General features: G+C 33.2%; 2 protein-coding genes across 4 annotated transcripts; one reads left to right on the top strand and one right to left on the bottom strand.

The window, feature by feature from the left end:
- Positions 1-576: 576 nt before the first annotated feature.
- LOC101252225 (uncharacterized) lies at positions 577-4168 on the bottom strand. 3 transcript variants are annotated; one of them, XM_069288284.1, is made up of 3 exons: positions 3274-4093; positions 1069-1158; positions 577-986 (listed from the first exon to the last, which is right to left on the bottom strand). In XM_069288284.1, the coding sequence occupies exons 1-3, from the start codon at positions 3970-3972 to the stop codon at positions 936-938; spliced, it is 840 nt and encodes a 279-aa protein (XP_069144385.1). In that variant the 5' UTR covers positions 3973-4093; the 3' UTR covers positions 577-935. The 3 variants fall into 3 exon arrangements, with proteins under 3 accessions (XP_069144385.1, XP_004229984.1, XP_004229983.1); XM_004229936.5 differs by having other exon boundaries at positions 577-983; XM_004229935.5 differs by having other exon boundaries at positions 577-1158; positions 3274-4168.
- Positions 4169-8865: 4697 nt separating this feature from the next.
- Positions 8866-17595, top strand: LOC101251925 (dynamin-related protein 5A). Its single transcript, XM_004229934.5, has 16 exons — positions 8866-9306; positions 9870-9933; positions 10026-10133; positions 10496-10597; positions 10878-10928; positions 11024-11085; positions 11921-12011; positions 13133-13197; positions 14310-14504; positions 14778-14897; positions 15111-15181; positions 15264-15489; positions 16199-16249; positions 16533-16761; positions 16869-17008; positions 17208-17595. Exons 1-16 carry the CDS (start codon positions 9178-9180, stop codon positions 17334-17336), a joined length of 1833 nt encoding a protein of 610 aa, XP_004229982.1. The 5' UTR covers positions 8866-9177; the 3' UTR covers positions 17337-17595.
- The last annotated feature ends 142 nt before the right edge of the window (positions 17596-17737 follow it).

Here is a 17737-nt window from a genome sequence, read left to right as displayed (position 1 = left end):
CTTCTTGGGTTATGATTTCTAAATTTCTGTTACTTTTGCTCGCTCCTAATTTATAATGAAACTCGAGAAGAACTTGTTAGATCCTAGATTATACAACTTACTTATTGTGTGGACAAAGTACTTTTAACCGCAATATTTTTGGCATACCACAAGCTAAAAGTACTACTTTTCAATATACCAAAATTTGCAGCGATTTTCAAAAAAAAATTGAAATTGAAAATCGCTGTCAAGGTAGCGATTTGAATTTTTTTTATTAAAAAATAATCACATTCTTTTTCCAGTGGAGTAAATCGCTGTTGTTCCAGCGATTTTGCTGTTTTGGTTAATATAAAATTTTATATACCGTTTTGAAATTCTTGTTAATATTTTGTACACGTTAGGCTCCGAACTCTGATATTGACATGATTTGATATTCAACCAAACAAGAAAAATGATTTCACAAGCCTGTTCTTTTTCTAGCAACTCCAACCAATGCAAGAGGAACAATATGCAGGAAATGTCAAGAATGTACCAATTCAACAAGGAGGTGAAATGGTTATTGTTTCTAAATGAAGGATTGAATTAGCCAAGAGATCCTTTATGTTTAATGTCGACATCACTGCAAATCACTCTTCTTCATCATGTACTTCAAAGTCAGATAGATACAATTACAAAGAGGAATACAAGATGAAAGCAAACTGAAAATAAAAACGTGAGTCTTGAAAGGCATGAATCACTCTTATTCCGTGGAGTGTGCCATAATACTCTCTCCACAATGATAAAGTTTTCTAACCTGAGAAAATCAAGCACTATGCAATAGACAAAATCAATAGCAGATCACTAAATCCTAAAGGTTTGAGTATACACTAGAGTACAAATTCAGAAGGCTAACAAATTAAAATGGCTGCAGAATATTTTCTCCTTTTACTTGGGAATGAACCATAGGCATCAACTGTTCACACAAAAAGCGAGTGCTTCTCGTACAGTTGTAATGGCAAGTATACCTGCTGAAGCCGATCAGATTGCAATTAAATAACCCTGGCTACACATCCAAGCAACAATAATACCAAGCAAAGCCCCAGCAAAAACCTGTAATGGGGTGTGGCCAAGAAGTTCTTTTAGCTTTCTTTGACTGATGGGATGCCCTTGGAATAAGTCCTCAACGATCAGATTGAGAACCTGAGATGACAGAATAAGATTTGATTAATCAGAACGCTATCCATCACACAAAAACGCAAGTCTCCACGGCAGTGTCGTGAAAAGGATATAATCAACACAAAGAGATTTATTTACTGTTCTTTTAAAGGGATGTAGGCAATTTTTTGTGATTGGTGAGAACATATACACACGACTTTGGCAATGGAGAAGTACTTTCTATGTTTTCTGGAAGAAAGGGTTCTCCGGTAGATAGTGCATGGGGTGAAAATACGAGGAACAGAGGATTAGATTCCAGCAGTAGAATGTCACAAAGCACGAGACTCCTCAGCGTTTCACTTGGTGTTAATTTTCTTCCAGAATGTTCATTACTCAGAAAAATACACGCAAAAGGATTGTTGACCAAAAGCTCATTTAAAGAAACGTAATCTATTATTTTGCAAACTTATGCAACCATATGAAGTCTATCAAGGCACTTTTCAGCTTCTAAAAAGTGCTAATTTCTAGGTGAAGCTAACCCTTTCTACAGCTAGCCTCAAAACAATTTATGTTTTACTGATTCCCCTTGTAATAACAGTATGGAGGAAACCACATGGGACATGCGAGTAATTTATAAGTAAAATCAACTCTAATATCTACTCCTGAGACAAGCAGAAGCAATGAGAAATTATGCATAATCGCTGGTGGTCCGACTTGAGAGATTTAGTGTCGTTGATAGGTAAATCTAAATCATCAACCATATAAACTTGAGACCGGATAGATCACGGGTCATTTAGAGCCAGATACGATAAATGGTGCAGATCCTAAAATAAGAGTAAGATGTCAGGACACTATCATTACTCTCTTATAAAACAAAACAAATTTAGCACTGTGAGCAAAAGTGGGTCATTATGGAAGTCCTCAAGTCCAACAGCTGGAATTGACTAGAATTACTACTGATATTATAAACAGTCAGGGCCTAATGGCCCTAGAAAGTGTTTTAGAAGACATTTGCACCCACGAAGTTGCTTATTTTGGTTGGGTTGCTGCAAAGAATGCTTGTTTGACCCATGTATGTAGTAAAAAAGAAAAGGGAGGGGGGAGGATGTTATTTTATGGAGTAGATGTATTCCATGAGAAGGATCAGCAGAATCTACAAATCATCTACTACTGCACTGTAATGTAGATGGCAGATATGGACTTTGTTCTTCAATGTTTTCAATATCCATTGGCTCATGCCAGGAGATGTGAAGAGTCACACCAATGCTGGAAAGATCCGAAGACTGGTAGCAGGCTCAAGAAGATTTGGAGGACAGTTAATTTGTGCATTATGTGACTAGTTGGCTTTAAAGAAACAGAAGATGTTATCGAGGGGAAAAAACAACATTTAGCTTTCATTAAAAGTAAATGTATACAAAATTTATATATGTGAACTAAGATAGTAGACTCGAACCAATTTGTTGAGATCCTGGATTCCTCAAAGCTAATGTTGAGCTAGAGTTTTTTACTCTTTCTGTTGTATGTTGGCGGTACCTCCTTGTTACTGGCCTTAATTAAACTACCTTACTTCATCCAAATAAAAAAATAAAATCATGTGGTCAGGGGTTTTCCAGCAAGAGTACAGACTCAAAAGTCAGCGGCTTCAGAGTTTTTAAGGTATTAATAAGTAATTCTAGGATTCAAGAGAATAAAAGTGCGTAGCTTTCTGCTTTGTCAGATTTTTCGGCTCTTCGTATTGAAGTTCATGCCATGCCTAAATATTATATAAATGACTTAGGGCCACTTATAACATTATTTCATATTCTTAGCTATAAGCAAACAATTATCTTCTACCATAGTCATCCAGCAGAGTTATGATTGGGACCTAGTCAATTTACAACCTAAAGAATTCAGGTACCAGAAACCACTTTCATGTTTTCCATTATTAATAGCCTGAACAAGTATGTAGGGACTTTAACAACTAATCAATGATGTAGCACTTGTAAGTAAGACCGCATTGTTTCAAGATCTTTCTTGATAAAAATTGCACCTTTATTATTCTTGTTATCCTGTACCAGCCTGCCATATCTCCCAATTAATGCACTCACAAGACCTTAAACATAAAGATTAACCACAGCCGCAAAAAGAATACAGAAGACAATAGAATAAGCACTTAATTACCTCTGCTTGCATCCCGGCATGCCGTCTAACTCCAATAGCATCATACATCACAATTAAAGTAAATCCCAAACAAACGGGAAACAATGAATCAGCAACTCCATGACAAATAGCAACTGAGGTAGTCAATGCCGTGCACAAGGCTGAATGGGAAGAAGGCATTCCTCCAGAAGCAAACATAATCCTAAAATCCCACTTCCTCTCCACACAGAAATTCAAAAAGACCTTCATTGACTGTGCCATAAACCAAGCTATAAACCCCGAAACAAACGTCGGGTTAGCAGCTAATGTAGCTACAATTGGACTTATCTTCACTTTAGCCGTTGCAGTTATACTCAAAAGAGCCATCCCAAAACTTCCATTTTGCAACAAATCCCCTCTAAGCTCTTCAGGAACATTCTCAGTGCCACTGCAACCTTTAAAAACAGAGCCCCATCTATTATTTTCTGCAAAGTTTTTAACTTTCTTGAAAATTGGAAGTAGAAGCGAAAAGGGTTTTAAGTATGAACTGTGATTTTGCCATTCTGAATTGGGGTTTTGAGGATTCAAGTATGAAACAGTAACTGAAGATGTTTTCAATTTGTTAGGTCTTTTGAATCTGAAAAAGCAAAAAGAAGAAAGATTGAAAGAAGTGATGTTAGAGTTAAGAATTTTAGAAGAAGCCAGAGCTGTATATGGGGAATTAATTAAGAGAGAATCCATGGAAAAACACCGGATAATGGGAGTTCAGGTTGAGGCAGCATTGATACACAGGCTGTGGCAATTTCGAGAGGCTTTTGTGGAGTATCGATTGGTTATTTAGATGCTTCACTTGTGAGTGCTGGCACGTGAGGTGGTAATTGAAACTTAGCTTACGGCCAAATTTCAATAAAATACTTATTTCTAAGAATATGCTTCCTCTTACGACATTGGTGGTATCCCTATTTTACCAAAATAATACCACTACTACTACATTTAATTTTTTTTATAGTTTTTTTGCTATTTAATATGAATATGGAAAATTAATTTCTTATTTTCAAGTCGACTAGAAACAAATTTTATAAAAGAGGGGATAGGTTTAAGTCCTGTGCAACGTTTGTATAACATATTATATTTATTTATTTATTAAATTATGATTAATAATTAAAATAAATGATAAGTATATTTAGTAAAAAATAAGTTATAGAGTGAGTTTGAATTGTCTTAAAAGTTAGTTAAACATATTTTTAATTGTGTTTCTAATTTTTGAAAATATTTTTTTTACAAATATAAAAAAATAACTTAAAATAAGTAAAAAGAATGACTTAATATAAATTTAGAAGTTTTGACAATGTTAAAAATGACTTAAAATAAATTTAAAATAACTTAAAATAAGTCAAAAGATAAAAAATAAGAATTTTGACTTAAAAGTCATTTTTATTTAACTTTTTATTTAACTTAAAAATCATTTAATATTTTGAAATATAAAAGAAATAGCAAGTATTTGGTAAAATTAATGCAAATCAATAAATTATTGATGACTTGTCCAGTTGTTCATATGTTTAATTTATTTTTTAAGAAAAAATATTTTTATCTTAAGACCTATTTTTATTTTGTATAACTTACCTAAATTTCATAGTATAATGACTTAAATTATATTCTATTCCTAATATTTTTTTAATTTACAAAAATCCCTCAAATAAGTGTTAGCCAGAATCCGAATACATGGCAAACGAGCTGGATACATAAATTTTGATACATTAAAACAAATTCAGCTACACTTTTAAAGGAAACAGAATTCATTTTGAATGTGACTTCCCCAAGTCATGCTAATTGATTTGATGTCAATCTCTCCCAAATGATAACAACTTCAATCAATTCAAAATTCAAATTTTCTTCCATCAATTCTCTTCCAAATGTTCATTCAAATGCAAAATCCTTCCAGAATCAAAAAAATTCAAAATTCATTTTTTTTCTTTTTAATCATCATCTCATGTTCATCAAATAATCATTCAAATTTGTCAAAAATTTGATAAGATGCATAATGAATAGTAGTTGGACAAATAATTTTGTGTGAATCTCAAAATCACCATTGCAGTATATCGATGAGGTGAGGAAAAACTTGAAAATCCGATATATATCATAAGGAAATCATAGGAAAATGTTGATCATGTTGCTTGACCTCCTCTTCATCTCATCTCGATCGTGGGCACCAGTAGGAGATGACCAAAGAAGCTACTGCCCATTTTAATTTGTACTTCATAATACATTAAAATCTAGTTAATGTAGCCCAAAATTCTATTTCTGATTCTTTCTAAAAAGAATCTCAATTTTTTGAATCAACTTGTCGATAAATTGTATTGATACAACTTGAACATGTCGATCTTGTTGAGACATTTTGAAATATGAGAAAGTGAGGTGAGATATGAACGATACAAAAGTGATGAAATTGTTATTGGTAAAAATATTGACTTGTGAAATACAAATCAACCATTGCAGTTGAATTAAAGATCGATAAGTTGTTGAAAAATTTGAAGATCTAATACATCGTTGAGGTGAAGAAACAAGAGTTGGGATTTTCAATGTATTCGTTATGCATTAAAACAACAAACACAAATGCTAAAGAGATGCATAGCTTTGATAAATCATTCATACCTTTTGTAATGTTGAGTAATCATTTTTTTGAATTTCGTTTTTTTGATATGGATAGATTTATTAATACATTACTATTTATGTATCTCGTTTAAATTGATAAGTATTATAATTCTAGTAGATACATTAAGTAATTATTTTCCATACAAATGTTAGGTTTGAGATTGATACATTACTTTGTGGTAGTTTCAACGTATCAGATACCATTAGTATAAATTCAAATTTACGTATCATGTCTAAAAAATTGTGTATTTGCTCATGCAAAAATAGAATGTTGCGTATCTGATACAATATAGAGTATCATGTATCACTTATACGATTTAATAGATGTAAACTTGTGTTCAATAAAATTGTATATCTAACAAACAATTTGTATAGTTGTGGTTGATAAAAATATATTTGATATTAGCACTGTTTAAATGACAAAATATTGTGTACATGATCTTCAAGATCTTCACATATCGCCTCAAACTAAATAGACTTTTGATAATAACATTTTCGTATCACCATTTATGAATCTGAAACATACTTATGTGACACTTTAATGTATCATGTATTGTGTACGGATATATATCCTTCTAAATTTGAACAGGATTGAAGATACATAGAAACACCTAGATACATTTGGTAGAAATTTTGTATCAAGTATGAAAACTAATTAAGTTTATGAATCAAAATTAATATTTGAACACGATATATTATGCATGATAAAATCGTAATTATCGAAGTGTTGAAACAAGGATATACATTTATTTGAGAAACAAACTTAACTAGATACATTAAAAACAGTCAATGTATCCCAAACTATAATCATAAGATAATTTAGTATTTAAACACGGTACATTGTACATGATGAAATTGAAATATATCATAATGTTGAAATGAAGATATTTTACATTAATTTAAGAAACAAAAACAACATGATACATTAAAAATCAGAACCCATATATATCAGAAAAGGATGAACAAGAAAATCAACAATTTGATCTATTTGGACTTTTCCTTCTCAACATTTACTTATCCATTTTTTTCTACATTTACTGTTGTATGTTTTTTTTACTATTAACATAGACATTATTCATGGATCTCGATTCAAAGTTCTTTTACTATTAACATAGACATTATTCATGGATCTCGATTCAAAGTTCTTACTAAAGCCACTAGTAAATCAATTTTTTTCGCCTATTTGAATGTTTTTTTCACAATATATTTAGAAGTCCTAGATGCATCATTTTTCGACTAGTTGAGCAATTATGATACTAAAATAAAGATCTTAATCCGTATGTATCAAGAAATAAGAAGAAAAAAAATAAAATTGAAAAAGACGACTATAGAGGTAACACACTATATCAGAAATATTGAAGAAAAAAAATAAAATTGAAGAAGACAACTATTAAGTAGTTTTGATTTAATGGAGAGAGAATCCTTTTGTAAATCTAATTGATATGAAAATTGAAACTGATAAAATTATGGAGTGAAATTAGAGAGAGATTTAAGGAGTGACAAAAGGAAGAAAATTGTGTGTTAAGGCTGTGATATTTATGGATATTATTGACTTGAGAATTGAAAAAAAAAAGAAATTTTAGAAATATTTTAAAATGGTAGGAAATAATAGAAATTATGGAAAATAAAGATATGCATATACATAATTTATTCTTTTATTTTTTTAAAAGACAATCAAAATGAGTTCATAGACTCTTACCAAAAAAAGAGAAGTTATTGTCCTTTTGAATTCTTTTGTACTCCTCGAATCGCACCGGTCATGCAAATAATTAAAAAATTTCACTTTATTATAAATTCATTGAATAAGTGGATAGTCCATAAAGTAAGTTCATGAACAACTATTCAGATTCACTAGGTTTCATGAACCTTTTTGGGATAAGAATGTATTTATTTATTATGATACTTAATATGGTGATTTTTGAAGTGATTTCTCAACCTATAAATAGAGTTGCTCATTCACTATTGTATGATATACATATGAGACTTACACATACTTGAATAAGAAGAAAATTCTTTTTCTTCTATCTACTTCTCTTGCCTTCTTCTCTTTATGAATATATTCTTATGAACTTGATTTTATAACACGTTATCAGCACGAATATGCTCTTAAAGTTGTAGCACTTTGTAAAAGTGTTGTAGTTGAAACACTTGTGAGCAGAAACAAGTTCTATTTATTTTTTCTTGTTACACATTTATATTTTCAAAAGTTCCTCTTATACTAATAATTTATTTTAGTATATATGTGTTATATGAAAAGGTTGAACATATTGGTTTGTTTTACTTTAACAATTTTATACATTGGTTTATGATTATATTACCATTGAATCTTTATGTCATTCTTGGATTTAAAAATATGCTTGGTAATGAAGATATGGTTTTATAGTTTCGATATGAATAAAAATAGTTACGTTCATTATTATCCATTATATCGTATTATATTATTATTATATATACAATGTTCGTTTTCATTGTTACATAAAATGTATTATATTGAATTATTAAATTTCGTGTTACGTAACATGAAAACTTATATTATATGGAATAATCGATTTGGTGTGTTCCCACTATAACTTAATTTCTTCTTCCAATTATATTTTTACATAATATTTCAAATTATTATTTTACCTTTTACTGTATATTATTTAAATCTAGTCAAACCTCCTACCTAGCTTATATCCAAAATTTTAGACACACTTATACAATACTAAGATTTTATCATCCTTGAACTTATTTTATAATAATTTTCTACCTCTTTTCAACCTACGTGACACTAGCTTGAAAAAAAATGTCAACCCGCACTGAACTCACAAGATAGTGTCACGTAAGCCAAAAGAGATAGAAAATTATATATAAAATAATATCAAAAAATAATTAAATCTTACTATAATATAAATATATCTCTAAAATCTTAAATACAGATTAAACGCTACTCATGCATTTTCCCTAAATATATTAACAAAAGTTAAATTATGTTTCTTTTCCGCAAGAAAATTAGACTAGGCCTGCACGGAGCGTTAAAGCCCACCCAAAGTTATAAAAACTGACATACAAGTCTCTCATTTTAATTATTTTATTTACAACGGAACCAACCGACGTCGACGCGGACCCGTCTTTTAAATTCTCCGTGTCCCCGTTTCAATTTCAAATTCTTATTTCGACCCGTTGGCCTTTTCTCTCCTTTCTCTGAATCGACGTCGATCTATCGATCAATTTGTAAATCACCGGCGCCGACGCTATTTTTTTGATTGTTTCACTTGTCACCTGAGTCAAGTCGTCGATCTTTGACTCTGATCAATGGAGAATCTCATACAATTGGTTAACAGATTACAGAGAGCTTGCACTGCCCTTGGCGATCATGGTGAAGAGAGTGCATTGCCTACTCTCTGGGATGCCCTTCCTTCCATCGCCGTCGTTGGTGGCCAGGTCTCTCCGATCTCCTTTTTCATTATCCGTCATCGTTGTAACGATTTTCTTGTTCGATTTAGATCTGTGTTTTATTATTGTATTCTTTTTTTTGTCCCTGATCAGAATTTCAGGATCTTTGATTATATCTTTTAGCTTGATAATATGCAGTTCTTGATGAAATATCAATACATAGGGTTCCGATCTATTTGTGAGTTCTTGACCGAGTCAATTTTGTTGTTTCTTTTGGTTGGTAATTTTGGTTCATGTCGGAATATGTGATGATGCTGTCCCCATAAAAATATAGAAGCTTAATGTGAAAGAGTCTGTGTACAGAGGAAGTTTTATGAGCTGCTGGATGTTATTGCTATAGTGCCATGAATATAGGATACTGTAACTTATTGTGTTTCAGCTTGTGAACACTCATGTACATTTATCAGTTCCTTTTGACTCAATTTACTGCACTCTGATGGTTATAGCAGTGAATTATCGCGTCTTTGGTCTGATTTATGTGTAACACTCTTGGTTAATGATTTGCTGGTTTAGTGATATTTCTTTACTGTCATATTTTGTATGGCTTGTAGAGCTCTGGGAAGTCTTCAGTGCTTGAGAGCATTGTCGGAAAGGATTTTTTGCCTCGTGGATCTGGTAAAGATTGTCTTCATTAGTAGTGCTATCTATTTACATTAAGTTTTGTGAATAGCGGATCACAGGAAATATTATTAACATACTATGTACAGGTATTGTCACTCGTCGACCCCTTGTCCTACAGCTTCACCGGTTAGAACAAGGTAGTAGAGAATATGCAGAATTTGGACACCTTCCAAGGAAGAAGTTTACTGATTTTGGTGAGTCGTTGGGCAATATATACTACTACTCTCTCCGTCTCAGTTTATGACACTTTTTGCTCATTGAGAGTCAATTTGACTAATTTTCAAATCCAAATTTGGATATTAAACTACTATACTAAAAGTACTAATGAGATGCATACTTCTCATGTCAATATGGAGATCTTTTTAAATACTGGTCAGATTTAACATAGTTTGAATCTTGAAAAGTGAAGAGGGTGCATTGTTTATGTAGAGTAGTATTTCTCCTTCCGCATGTATCACCTGATATACTTAAGTGTATTCTTATTGTCATCTTCCTTGTAGTTTCACCTTGCTATATTGTCTTTTTGACTTCTAAATCCCGTGTATCTCTTATTCAGCTGCTGTGAGAAAGGAGATCGCTGACGAGACTGACCGAGAGACAGGCCGTAGCAAACAAATATCTAGCGTACCTATTTATCTCAGTATATATTCTCCCAATGGTACGAAGAGATTCTAGCTTTTTGGCTTTTTGCATCAATTAATGCAACTAAACAAACACTTCGTTTGAGTATTAATTGGACGATTAAAGCATCTTGGGTAAAATGTCATGTAGGAGAGCTGCAGCCTTCTGCTGTTGCCAATTGTGTCCCTCTTTTCTGGTTTTTAAATGATTTTGAAATAGTCCCTGATAAGCATGATCTGCAATTGTTCTTCCGTGTTGTATATTTCTGTTTGTTGATCAGGATTTTGACAGTTAAATTTTGATTTTGATCATGCCAGTCGTAAACTTGACACTGATAGATCTTCCTGGACTTACAAAAGTAGCAGTTGGTGAGTTGTTTGTTTTGAATCATCAGTCTTAGTTTGTTTTTGCCTTTTTCCTGATAGTGAACTATTTTTGAATTAATCTCTCTCCATTTATCTAGAGGGACAATCTGATAGCATTGTTGCGGATATTGAAAACATGGTTCGCGCTTATATTGAGAAGGTTAGTTGTACCTTCTTATATTATAATTTTTCATGGGAATTAATCTAGTGTATTTAATTTATGAGAACAATTATGTAGTATTGAGTTTGCTATGGGCCAATATGGTACATTGTGGAAGGAAGTCTGACGTAATGGAATCAGAATTTGGTATAAAAGGGTTGTGTGATTTGGATTTATTCTTCAGATAAGCTGGAATCAGTGTTGGGGTACACCCTACCCTAGTTATTTTCTGACTTCCCAATGAATTTGGAAAAAATTGAAAATAGTAGAGAAGTGGGGTGATTGAAAAGAAGGCGGGGGTTGTACAGAGTAGCCAAGAGCAGGTGGATGTGGGTTATCTGGTGCTTGAAGAGGAAAGGAATGGAATGGTAATGGGTTGGCGATTAAATGGGCACTGATGAAAGGTTGAGGTGGAATAGTGCTATTTGATCCACTCTTTAGTTTCCCCCCTAATTTGAATGGCCATTTTGGGCACTTCAAAATGGAACGGGAAATTGAATTAAGGTGGAACGGAAGTAACATCGGAAGCAAAACTCCAAAATGTCAAACAAATAATGGAGTAGCAATGTTCACCTATTCCATTATGTTGTTTGGAATTCTTGATTTAATTGTGATTCGGAAGTTACTATTATTCCGGCTCATGGAAATGGGATGAATATTGCCTATTCCATTTTGTTATTGTTCCATTGCCCCAAACATGCCATAACTTATCAGCGGTTTTACTTTCTATACTTCAATATATTGGCAAATATATATTGGCTTTTGAAAGGATCTCAGTTACTACTCGACATGTGTAGGAGAGTTTTTCTGATTCTATTGTTTTCTTACATTGCAGCCGAATTGCATTATTCTTGCTGTTTCTCCTGCCAATCAAGATCTTGCAACATCAGATGCTATTAAGATTTCTCGTGAAGTAGATCCAAAAGGTTAGAGTTTGGAAATGTCGGGAAAAATATCTTCTTGTAGTAGCATTTTGAAGACATAATATGCATTTAACGAGTTACCACTGACAAATCTAAAGCAGGTGTGGAAATTTGTTATATTCCACACATTTGCAGGTGAGTATTGTATTTCAATAGAGAGTACCTGGAATAGGTTTCCAGCTGTTCATGCACTGAAAGCTAGTGGGAGTAACACCTATTAATCTGATGAAAGCTCGTAGGAGTTGTTGGCTGAACCAAAAGCAGCTTAGGGGTTAAGCAGACAATTTCATTTAAAGGTTTAGGACTACTAATGTTCTTCATGTTGGTATTTAGAATGACTTTCTTGTCTTGAATGCATAACATCCTTTGCAGAAAGACACACTTTCCAATTATTGTTTATGTGAGAACTGAGAATTACATTTGAAATTCTTAACATATGATAACCCCTCAATACGGAAACAAATTTAATTTTCTTCCCAATTTTCCACCTGCTTATTAACCCCCACCCCCATGGCTTTTCCTGTTCTAACGCGTTGCCCTATATCTTAAGAGTTGAGAGTCTTCCAAGCATGTAAATTAAGTGTTTCCTATGATTTAACAAAAATTATCACCTAACCAAATGCAGTGGCTGCTAGTGATCAAATAGGCTGTATAGTCAGTCACTTTAAGGGGCACTTTTTGTCTGATTATTTCTTGTGATTATTTGAATGTTAATTTCAGGGGCTTCCTGAATTGTTTTTCAAGTATTGAGATTTGCAAAATCATTCCTTTTATAATCATATATTAATATTTTCTTATGACAGCTTAAATAAAATATGTCAATATGATTATCTTATGCACATATACAATTATGGGTTTCTGGCTAATTTCAAATATTATTGATTGAGCAAATAATATTGCTGAAGTTTTTTCTTGTGTCATAATCTCTTTATATTTTGCTCTCGTTCTTTTTGTGTTCTGTTGTGTAGTGATGCAAGGCCCACAATAGCTCTTATTAAGTACTGTTTGAGTTAGTTTGCATTATAAATTGTGCTATATCAAGAGTGATTTTGAAAATGAGATGACACATCATACACACATCATACACATTGCCGTTTAACACTGTGAAAGGTTACTTGCCTCAGGGGAAAGGACATTTGGTGTTCTGACTAAGATTGATCTTATGGATAAGGGTACTGATGCTGTTGATGTAAGTTCCCTATTAGGTCACATAACTTTACATCTTTCATTTTTGTTGGGTAAAAGTATCTTTTTGCTCTAAGCATGAAGTGATTCAGTGATGTTGGAGCTCCGTTGTGTAAGTTGTTTATTTAGTATTGTAATTTTAAAAGAAGCTGTACTCTTGGGTTACTCTTCTTGAGTTTTTGGTCTTGTATAGAGAATCTATGTTTTAACATGTTAGTGGATCTGGAAAATGGTAGGGGGAACTCATTTATATATGAAGTTATTAACAAGTCATGCTTTTAGTTGATATTACATTGGAGAACTTTGGGGAAGAGTCCTCCGTTGACTGTTGTCATAACCCTGGTGTCATCTTCGATTCAAGTTAGTTAGGTCGAGTTTGGACAGTGTGCTGTGAGTTCCGTAGGAGCTAAGGAAATGATGAATTATACTTTTGGTATCTAAAAAGGGTGAATGTCAAAAGTGAGAATGGTTAAAGAAAATCTAACTTTAATTAAAATCTCGATGTCCATTTCAGTCTAGTAAATCTATCATTCCAAATTTGATAAGTTTAATTTTGAACTGTAAGGTTTTTATTTTCAAAGACAATGGTTACTGATGAGGTATGGTCCTTGAAACAGCAATTAAAAGATAAGATTTTAATTTGTTCCAATTTTGTTGATATCTTCCCGGGTTGTGGAAAAAGATTTGGTTTGTGGCACTGATTTGGCAACAACATATGCCTTTTTGGATTGTATTTTTATGTGAACTACTAATGTCTCTATACTTTAAAATTTGATTAAGTGAATAACTCTCTATTAAAAATTCTTAAGCAATGGATTTGAGTTGATTACAAAGATATAAGATGCAGTGGAAAAACCTATCTTTTGTCTGCCTTTTGATATCGTATCTGAGCATTTCAGAATTCTAGTTTTTGGAATAAACAAGGACCGTGGTTTACACCATTTCTTTTTGCTGATATTTTTTGAGCAAATCTAGTAATAATGTCTCCACATGTGCTGAAAAAGGATTGTCAGTTGGATGGATGCTATACCTAGTTCTTTTCTTAAACAAACTTTTAAGCCACTTTTAGGTGGTTGTCAGTGGTTGCTATATTAAATCATCTTCTTGGATTTTCAGATATTGGAAGGAAGAGCATACAAATTACAATTTCCATGGATAGGTGTTGTCAACCGTTCTCAAGCAGATATTAATAAAAATGTTGACATGATTGCTGCCAGGCGTAGAGAAAAGGAGTACTTTTCTAGCACCCCTGAGTACAGGCATCTTACCAATAGGATGGGGTCAGAACATCTTGGGAAAGTTATGTCAAAAGTATGTTGAATTCTCAAAGAATATTTTTCTAATTGTGAAATGTTGTCTAAGTGCCTTGGTGCATAAATCTTTTTATTTAGAGCATGTTCCCTCCCTTTTAATTTCATTTCACCTGCCATTTTCTATAACTAATTCCTCAACATACTTCATTTTTTGTTGGTGCCCTAAATGAAGCTTTCGAGGTCTTTATTTTTTTCCTAGTTGACTTAGTCAGTATTCTCAGTTTATTCAGAGAACTAACTGCTTTGTTTGATTTTTGTATTGCATATTTAGCACTTAGAGGCTGTTATCAAGTCAAGAATTCCAGGTCTCCAGTCTCTCATCAACAAGACCATCATTGATCTAGAAAGTGAATTGAGTCGTCTTGGGAAGCCCATTGCAACCGATGCTGGAGTAAGTATCATCTTGAATTTTCTGTGAATTGGTTATCCAATTTTGCCACAGATTATTTTAGTCTAGCTGAAATGAGTCGATTCTCTACTTTTCATGTTAGTTTTTAACATATGTTTGCTTTCCTGTGGCTACAGAATTGATCTCTTTGTTTGTTACCTTCCAAAAAAATGTGTGTCCTGTCTTTGCTATGTATGTTAACATTTATCAATGCAGGGAAAATTGTACATGGTTATGGAAGTTTGTCGCACTTTTGATGGAATCTTTAAAGAACATCTTGATGGAGTGTAAGTATTCCTTGCTGCGTCTGTTGTTTAAATATAGACTAATTAGCTATGCTGCATTGTTCTAATCTTAATTTCATTGCAGTCGACCAGGTGGAGATAAAATATATAATGTCTTTGATAACCAGCTCCCAGCTGCGTTGAAAAGATTGCAATTTGATAAGCAGCTTTCAATGGACAATGTAAGGAAACTTATAACTGAAGCTGATGGATATCAACCCCATCTGATTGCTCCTGAGCAAGGATATCGTCGTCTTATTGAATCTTCCTTGATTTCTATCAAGGGTCCTGCTGAAGCAGCTGTCGATGCGGTACGGAATTAAATTTTCTCTGACATGCTTCTACTATTGAAACTAATGAGAGCTCTGCATGAACTGCCTTTTCGTGATTCTTATTCCAGGCTTTTGTTTTTATTAGTGGGGTATGATACAAAACTGTTGAATATGATCTATGACTTTGAACTCTTGAGGGGCAATGACTGCTCGATGTTGAGTGTGATATTTCATTAGTATTTAGGACTAATGTCGCAAATGAAAAGCCTAATTTCCGCGATGTGTCATTTTGGGTCGCTTTAGTTTTAATTTATTGTGATTTTTCTTTAGTCTTTGAGACATTCTTAACGAAAGATAAGTTAAACATGAATGGGAATGTAATTTCATGTGACATTACAACATTAATAGAATGTCTACTCTGGTGAAACTTATTTTCTTCTGGGAGGTTTTATTTATGTTGTCTGTTGCATCATTCTAAAAGTTGAACTATGTCATAATCAAACGTGATTTAAGTATCAATTGCATTAATATGTTTCAAACTGAGAAAGTTTGGCAACTGCATGTTGTCAAGTGCTTAATAATGGTTGAAGAGAATTACTCGTGGGGAGTATTTTGTGCTTGACCTTGTTTAATTATTGTAATCTGAAATAAACTAGGGGTGTTTGTTCGGCATAATGGTCTAATGGGTACATTTTTGTGTAGTTGAGCAAAAATAGTTCCTTAACTATTTCATCTGCAATGCTTTCAGGTTCATGCTATACTGAAGGATCTGGTTCACAAGTCAATTAGTGAGACTTCAGTATGTTCACTTGCCATTTTGAATTTTACTATTCTGAGTTTGAGATATATGAAAGACCTAATAAATAAATACATGCTATAAATCTCAGTCATTCTCATTTAGGATTCTAAAAATTCATTCAGGTGAGTTAAACAAATAATCCGCAGTAACCCATTGTGCTCAGTGACTGCAACCCAAAGAAATCAAAGAATTATCTCTTTAGTCTTTACCATGATTATCTTTTGTTATACAGTTGAAGGGGCATATAAATTAATGTATGTTCTGGATCTTTTGTTATTGACAGGAGCTAAAGCAATATCCTTCTCTAAGAGTTGAGGTCAATGGTGCAGCTATTGAATCATTAGAAAGGATGAGGGATGAAAGCAAAAAAGCAACTCTACAGCTTGTTGAAATGGAGTGTAGTTACCTGACTGTAGATTTCTTCCGGAAACTTCCTCAAGATATTGAGAAGGGAGGGAATCCAACACATTCAATTTTTGACCGATACAATGATTCCTATCTTCGAAGGATAGGTGAGTTTTGAATTAACTTTTGTCCTTGAAATTTTGCCATTAAGTTACACGTGTTGTTGCTGTAATTATTTTGATTGTGTCCTCTGATGTTGGGCTCTTTTCAACAGGATCAAATGTCTTGTCGTATGTCAATATGGTTTGTGCAAGTTTGAGGAATTCCATTCCTAAGTCTGTTGTTTATTGTCAAGTTCGGGAGGCCAAACGCAGTTTGCTTGATCATTTCTTCACAGACCTGGGCAAGAAGGAGGTTAGAATTTTGCACCTCACTGTTCAACTACCTGAACTCTATTTTTATTTTATTTTTATCTGGCAAGTGTTTTGGGTGGGAATGAAAAGGGACGTGACGGGGTGGGGGTGGGATAGCTGTGGGAGAAGAGAAGTGACAATGCTGATGACTTTGATATATAATATTCTGTGCTCCACTTTCCATCTTTTTTTGTTTGTAGGGGAGACAGCTGGGTACTTTGTTGGATGAGGATCCAGCTATAATGCAGCGTCGTCTTTCTCTTGCAAAGAGACTTGAGTTGTACAGAGCTGCTCAATCTGAGATTGATTCAGTCGCATGGGCTAAGTAGACACAAACCTTTGTTTTTCTTCAGTTTTTGTTCATCACCATTGAAATGTAGGGATAGGTGTCATTCTTTACTTCGACATATTATTCTTTTCCATAAAAAGTAGATATATATAGTTATAGGAACGCTAGCAGTTTCTGTGCCTCGTCTTATTTTTCCCTACTTATTAAGTCCAAATGTATACTCGAATTTTGACATTTGATATCTCTTTGCTAGACAATATGTTGGATGTGCTATCCTTGGTTTTTTCCACTCATTGAAATCTCTATCTCCCTCGTCTAGTCAAGATTCCTAAGAGAAAGGGATCAAATCTGTAGTTGTAGTTTTTATACGTCAATCCAATAGAGTGGTGTCATTTGATTCATGTCTGATGGATAAAAGCCCTTGGGCGTTCGTTCATTCAA

This window comes from Solanum lycopersicum, chromosome 1 (genome assembly GCF_036512215.1).
Source record: "Solanum lycopersicum chromosome 1, SLM_r2.1".
NCBI lineage: Eukaryota > Viridiplantae > Streptophyta > Magnoliopsida > Solanales > Solanaceae > Solanum > Solanum lycopersicum.
The sequence above is the reverse complement of the archived record's forward strand: the minus strand, read 5'-3'. Positions and strand labels throughout refer to the sequence as shown.